At 40.3% G+C, this 7500-nt stretch overlaps 1 protein-coding gene across 1 annotated transcript in view; it reads left to right on the top strand.

Annotated features, from left to right (window-relative positions):
- Positions 1 to 2748, top strand: part of LOC310719366 (antigen WC1.1-like) — a 12428-nt gene extending 9680 nt beyond the window's left edge. Inside the window, exons 13-19 of the mRNA XM_083528996.1 lie at positions 82 to 144; positions 451 to 516; positions 627 to 704; positions 907 to 969; positions 1069 to 1131; positions 1508 to 1564; positions 1949 to 2748. Of these exons, the coding sequence (XP_083385122.1) occupies positions 82 to 144; positions 451 to 516; positions 627 to 704; positions 907 to 969; positions 1069 to 1131; positions 1508 to 1564; positions 1949 to 2064 (506 nt within the window). The 3' untranslated portion in view covers positions 2065 to 2748. The remainder of the gene's footprint in view (positions 1 to 81; positions 145 to 450; positions 517 to 626; positions 705 to 906; positions 970 to 1068; positions 1132 to 1507; positions 1565 to 1948) is intronic.
- The last annotated feature ends 4752 nt before the right edge of the window (positions 2749 to 7500 follow it).

Raw genomic sequence — 7500 nt, forward strand, 5'->3', positions numbered from 1 at the left:
TGTGTGTGTGTGTGTGTGTGTGTAATAATCTGTTCTGCTGTACTGAACACGTCACATGACTCTCCTGCTCTCCTCTAACAGGAAGTCTCCTCTCTGAAGAACAGTATTCTGGGTATGAGCATGTGGATGATGAGCTTCTCTCAGGTAAAAAAGAACAGAGTGTGAGTTTGTGGAACTCCATGAACTGAAAGATATTAGAACTGCAATTCCAAATCAGAAATGACTAAATGTGTCCTTCCTGAGGTCTGATTTTGATGTATTGTAGAGAAGAATTACAGGAACTCCAGTGTTTTAATGCTGACACACCACATCTCCCAATCAACCTGATCTTACTTGAAGCTTCTGAAATCCCTCTTATCAAATGGATCAAAGCTTCTTTGGATCAGGATTTGATTGAGTAGAAATGTGTTGAAATAAAAAGCCAAAACAAACAAATTGTTCTTTTTCCAGTAAAGTCTGGGATTGGAGAAAAGGCTGAGGATTATGATGATGTCATCGACACCAGTGACTTCATAAGTGGGTGCAGTTGTTAACTGATCACATCAATGTAGTGAGTTGACATTAAAGCATGAGGTCAGAATGTGATGGAGCTGTTTGTACAGACCCTCTGCTTTTATTTCATTTAGGTGCTACAGGAAGAGTCGAGGCACCAGAGGACTACGATGATGCCGTCACTGCTGGACCGATCCCTGATAACGTGGATGGTGTGCTTCTGTTTTGGGATTTGTTTTAGAAAGCAGTAGAAATGAAACACACACACTGCAAATACGTTTGTTTATTGCTTTGTGTGGACTGAGATTTTTGACATGTACCATGTCATTTTGCATCGTGTCATCAAATCCACAGTGTACAAACTGCCACTTCAGTCCACTTGAAATAGCTTGAAATCTCTGTGTTTTGGTGTAGAGGATGAAGCTGAGAATTATGATGACGCCATTACAGCTGATCAGAAGTCAGTTCTACTGACAGGTATGATAAGAATGTGACCGTATTTCATCCACAAGCATCCAAATGATCATTAATGACCTTCATGTGGATTTAATAGCTTTTATCTCTCCATTCTGACAGAGGACGTGTGTGAGAACTATGATGATGCAGTTACTGCTGAAACAAACCCAAACATCATCACAGGTCAGGTTTTTTTTCTGGAAATATACAAAAGTAAAGAAAAGCTGATGAGGGAACCACTGTTTCTAGCTGCTATGAAATAAGTGAGAAAAGGAAGTAACTTGTTTTTCTGAAGAACTACAACATCATCTGTAACTATAAATGGATAAAAATCAGCACATTGACTTGTTTCCTGTGTGGAAAAAGTGTAATTGTTGGTAAATTGGTATAAGAGGAATAAAAGACTTGGGGACGTGCAGTTAAAGTGAAATGATCAACGTTAGTGTGGTAACAGTAACTCAGCTTCATCACACCACCCTGTAACTCAGTATTTTACTATAACAGCAACACACACAGTCATTTATTACTTCTTCATTTCTTTCTTCACTACACACTCCAGAAGATGAAGATGATGATGATGTCATCAGTGAGGAACAGGATGTAGGAGAGACAGGAAGTAAGTGAGGTGTTTATTCTGCTAATGTACATGAGTGTAAAAGCAGTGAAGTTAAAGCGAGACTTTATTCTAGACCATATATAATCTAAAGATCAGCTTTGTGTTTTATAATCTCCATTCTGTCATTGAACAAGTGCAGCCATATTTATGAAACAGTTTAGAGAAGTTCTAGATTTCTGTCTCATTTCCTTCTCCATCTTCTACACATGTCCTGTGTTTATATGAAGAAAGCTGAATTGATAAAGATCCTTTTTTACACATGATGAAAAATATTCTGAAACACATTCCTACACGGTGCCTCATTGACTGGATTCTGAAGGTGTTCCATCACAATGACTACAATCCAAACCATCTATTCAAGAGCTCAATGTATTTCTTTTCCAGAATGTGATGAGGTGGAGGAGAAATCTCAGAAAAACAGGGACCATGTGACTGAGACACGCCACCAAAGGCCTTTTCTCAGGAAATTACATTTCAACTTTTACAAAGACCAAAAATGATTTGATTCTACTTCCAATAATGTCATGTTTTCTGAATGGTGTTGATTCTCCCCCTAGTTATTAGTAAATAGAGTAGTGAGAGTTCAATCCCCTTTCATATGACTTCATGCAAAATCTCCAGCTTTTCCTTTCCTACACTTTTAATGCTATAAGTCAACTTCAATATCACTGTCACACCACAACTCATTTATCACAACAATTCTATCATCAAAACTGCTCGGATTTTCATCTTCATGTTTTCCATTCATCAACTTCTTATTCAGTGTGTTTAGAAATGTGTTAGTGACTATAAACCACTTCACAACTAACAAAAAGCTTTTATTCCTTAAAACTATACTTTTTTATTCAGTTCAAACAAAGACACATTTACATTTCTGTTCAATTCTGTGTTTTTAACTCCAAACTATAGAAATTCATTGAATTCCAGATTTCCTTTATGAGTGAATGAAGGTTCATTTTAATATTAAATCCTATTAAACTATAGATTCAGGATTCGAGATGTTATTTGTCACAACCACAGTACAAGCAAATATACAACAAATAAGATTTTTTTAGCTTTCAGAATGAGAAAAAGTTTATATTTTATATTTTCATGATTTAATTTGCTGTTTTTCATATTCTGTAACAATCATCTATTTTTATACATTGAATGAAATAAAAGTGCTTTGATTCTTTTCACTAGAATGTGATGATGTGTGTTTGAGTTGAGTGAGTGGATCTTGTAGTGATGAATCTGTGATTAATGTCCTTCTAGAACATCTCAGGCAGTAACAAAGAAAAATATTTATCTACTGATCAGACGGTTGTCAAAGGACCCCTCATGTAAAAAGAGGAGACAGTGGAAGGCAGAGTTATAAAGAAAAAGAAGGAGATTTAAGCCATATATTCCCTCCCATCATCATGGGAAATGTGAGTTACATAACGATCGAGGAACATGTCTGCTGTTCCAACATTGAGTTGCTGGTGTGGGACTCCGACCATATTGTCTGCCCAGGAAGTTTTCGAATTACTCCTGCTCTGCTTGGTTATTAGTATTGGACTATGTTCCATATATATATATATATATATATATATATATATATATATATATATATATATATATATATATATATATATATATATATATATATATATACACACACACACACACTCACCAGCCACTTTATTAGGTACACCTTACTAGTACCGGGTTGGACCCCCTTTTGCCTTCAGAACTGCCTTAATCCTTCGTGGCATAGATTCAACAAGGTAATGGAAACATTCCTCAGGGATTTTGGTCCACATTGACATGATAGCATCACGCAGTTGCTGCAGATTTGTCAGCTGCACATCCATGATGCGAATCTCCCGTTCCACCACATCCCAAAGGTTTGGGATTGAGATCTGGTGACTGTGGAGGCCATTTGAGTACAGTGAACTCATTTTCATGTTCAAGAAACCAGTCTGAGTTGATTCATGATTTATGACATGGAGCGTTATCCTGCTGGAAGTAGCCATCAGAAGATGGGTACACTGTGGTCAAAAAGGGATGGACATGGTCAGCAACAATACTCAGGTAGGCTGTGGCGTTGACACGATGCTCAGTTGGTACTAATGGGCCTAAAGTGTGGCAAGAAAATATCCCCCACACCATTACACCACCACCACCAGCCTGAACCGTTGATACAAGGCAGGATGGATCCATGCTTTCATGTTGTTGACGGCAAATTCTGACCCTACCATCCGAATGTTGCAGCAGAAATCGAGACTCATCAGGACCAGGCAACGTTTTTCCAATCTTCTATTGTCCAATTTTGGTGAGCCTGTGCGAATTGTAGCCTCAGTTTCCTGTTCTTAGCTGTCAGGAGTGGCACCCGGTGTGGTCTTCTGCTGTTGTAGCCCATCCGCCTCGAGGTTCGACGTGTTGTGCGTTCAGAGATGCTCTTCTGCATACCTCGGTTGTAACGATTGGTTATTTGAGTTACTGTTGCCTTTCTATCAGCTCGAACCAGTCTGGCCATTCTCCTCTGACCTCTGGCATCAACAAGGCATTTGCGCCCACAGAACTGCCTCACTGGACATTTTCTCTTTTTCGGAACATTCTCTGTAAACCCTAGAGATGGTTGTGCGTGAAAATCCCAGTAGATCAGCAGTTTCTGAAATACTCAGACCAGCCCGTCTGGCACCAACAACCATGTCACGTTCAAAGTCACTTAAATCACCTTTCTTCCCCATTCTGACGCTCGGTTTGAACTGCAGCAGATCGTCTTGACCATGTCTACATGCCTAAATGCATTGAATTGCTGCCATGTGATTGGCTGATTAGAAATTTGCGTTAACGAGCAGTTGGACAGGTGTACCTAATAAAGTGGCTGGTGCGTGTATATATACCAACACTTGGGCAGACACTGCTCTCCTTTCTCATCTTTCAGGGATTTTCCCCCCCCATTCTGATTAATGTTTGATATTGCTGCAGTTTGCCTGTAGCCTCACTTAAGAATTTCATTGTACAAACTGTCACTGACATCTGTACATATGACAAATAAAACTTGAAACTTGTTTTTAGACTCTGATCTCTCTCTCTTACCTGTATTGCCTCTGTACCAGTGGATTTATAGACTCTTTTTTGCCTGCTCTAAATGCTCTTTCTTTAAAAACTATTGACTTCTGCATTTGAGTCCTAACTGATGCTCTGACAGTACCATCTGGTCAGTCATCGACTTGGCCTTCAGGTGCATCTAACCTCTCTGGCTCAGGGTGCCACCTCACATGAGGGGCACTACCCTCGCAGTTTCAGTACCTGTGCCACGCCATGAACATCACCTCCCTCCACCCAAATGCTTCTCAAGACAACTGATGCAGTGTGAGATGATCTTCAATCTCCAACCACTGTTCTTTCCTGCAGAACATTCCAAGGTAGCCTATATGATTTTGTGGCTGTATGGTAAAGCTCCGCGGTGGGCCACAAAAAGTTAGCACTAGTCTGCAGTTTGTGGCTCCTCAAGGTGGTGAAATGAACTTCCCTCTAGATGTCCAAACAGCAGAATTACTAGCTATCTTTAAGACCTACCTCTTCCTGAAACACTTAACCTGTTAGTCTTTGCCACAGCATTTGGGACTCACAGCTAAAAATGCCCTACCTAACTTTAAATGTTAAAAGTTCCTGATAAAAATGGGATACATACACAATTGAAAAGAATTTAAAGATATTTAAATTGTGTATGTAGCCCACTTTTATCAGGAATTTTGCATGTATATGTCAGGGTGCGCGTGAAACAGGAGGCGGGAGCCGGAGTACAGCTCGCTCGGGTTTTAATGACAAGTGTGAGGGAGAGAGATACACACAAGCATACACACACACACACACACACACACACACACACACACACACACACTCACACACATACGCCCACACACACACACACACACACACACACACACACACACACACACACACACACACACACACACACACACATACGCCCACACACACACACACACACACACACACACACACACACACACACACACACACTCACACACTTACGCCCACACACACACACACACACACACACACACACACACACACAGGGCAGTCCTTCGGTTTATAGAGTCCGTGGTGCGCTTGGGGAGAAGCGTAGCTAACCTGAGATTCGCGGGGAGGAGAAGTGCAGCTGGTACAGGAGAGCCGAGTCCGAATGGAACACTGAACACAAACATACAGCAGTACGTAATGTCCAACACATTCAATAACGAACGGGGAGTGAGTGTGAGTGAGGGGTTTATGTAGGAGTGGGGTGGAGTGATGATGAGTCCCAGGTGTGCATAGTGCATAGAGAGCGGAGGCATGAGAGCCACAAAAGGGGGCGTGGCAGGTGGATCCCTGACAGTATATTTATGAGCAATAATAAGTTATAGAAAGTTATAAATGATGAAGTACCGTGAATATAAATTTCCTGAAATTATTTATTTTTTCCTTCATATATAAATACATTAAATCAGTCCTGGAGCAATCCGGAAAAGAAATGGGTTTATATTTTACATGTCACATGAGTTTATATTTTAAATTAAATAAAGATATCATGAAAAATGTGATTCCTACAATATTAACTTTGAATGATGAACACTAAAGCCCAAAACATATTCAAATTGTTTGTGTAGCCCACTTTTCTCAGGACTTGGCAACATTTAAATGTAGGTAGGAGTCCCAAAAGTGGTGACGAAGGCAAACAGGTTAAAACTGTGTGTTTTATTATGTACTTGATCACAGGTAAACAATGCGTCTTGTTTTTGCTATTGCCATCTAAGGTATGTGTGGTCCATCAAGGATATCATCATCTGTATCAGCAGACAAGAAATCCCTGCAATGGCTCATCAACTGCTGCCAGAAAAAACACTGGGCTCCAGCTTTAATCATTGGAGGAGATTTCCACCTAGTGCTTTGTGAGGAGAGACAGTAACATGTACAACCAGCCCACTCCATCCTGCCATCGAGAATAAGAAAGAGTCCTTCCCCCAGGACCATCACTGTGCCAAATCAGTGTTTCACTATCTGAACCCCCTGAACTAGAACTTTGCCTCACACACACTCCACATTCACTCTTTTCCACACGAGTCTTTTGCAGTCTATACCCCAGTGATGAGAAGCTGACAGTAGCAGACTGCTGCACACATCTGTCTGTTCCTGCTCCTATTAGCTGCTCTCATCACTCGTTACACTCCAGACCATTGTGTTGTTCCATTTCATGACTCTATCTTTAATTTTTTTTATTCAAACCATATTTCACCGGACTTGTACAATGATAAAGATTATATTTGATTATATTTGATTGTCAGGAACACACACAAACACAAATTAACATAATGAACACATTTAGCTGATTTTAAAATGATGTTTCATATTCAGGGTTAAGAGCATAATGAGGACTTCATAGTAAAATGATGCACATTGTAACTACACACATTAACACTATTCAGGAGGTGTGTTACTCTTATTATTTACACTTTGGGAATTATGGGGTGTATTTTTGTGCTTTTTCGTGTATATTTGATCACTTTATTAAGTACTCGTAATTGTAATTCTGCAGTATGATCAGCATACTGCAAATTGTCAGCCACGACCATGATACTGGGCCCCTGGAGCACAGAGGGTTAAGGACCTTGATCTAGGACCCTAGAGTGGCAGCTTGGCAATACTGGGGATTGAACCGCCAACGTTCCAATCAGTAACCCAGCACCTTAACCACTCTTTGTCTACTTGGAAGTTTGCTCCTCTCTCGCCTAGCAACTTATCTTCTTCATCTTCCGCAATGTTCTGCGAGCTTCACAAATACGCATTGTATGGTGGACAGTGAGCCAATGGGCCCCTTTCTGTGATCGACTGTCACTCATTCAGCTAGCCAGGAAAACCCACATTTAAGAGACTTTCCTGTTTGTGTTTTTCCAAATAAGCTTTGT

The sequence above is a fragment of the Silurus aristotelis genome (genome assembly GCF_946808225.1).
Source record: "Silurus aristotelis genome assembly, chromosome: 24".
Taxonomy (NCBI): Eukaryota; Metazoa; Chordata; class Actinopteri; order Siluriformes; family Siluridae; genus Silurus; species Silurus aristotelis.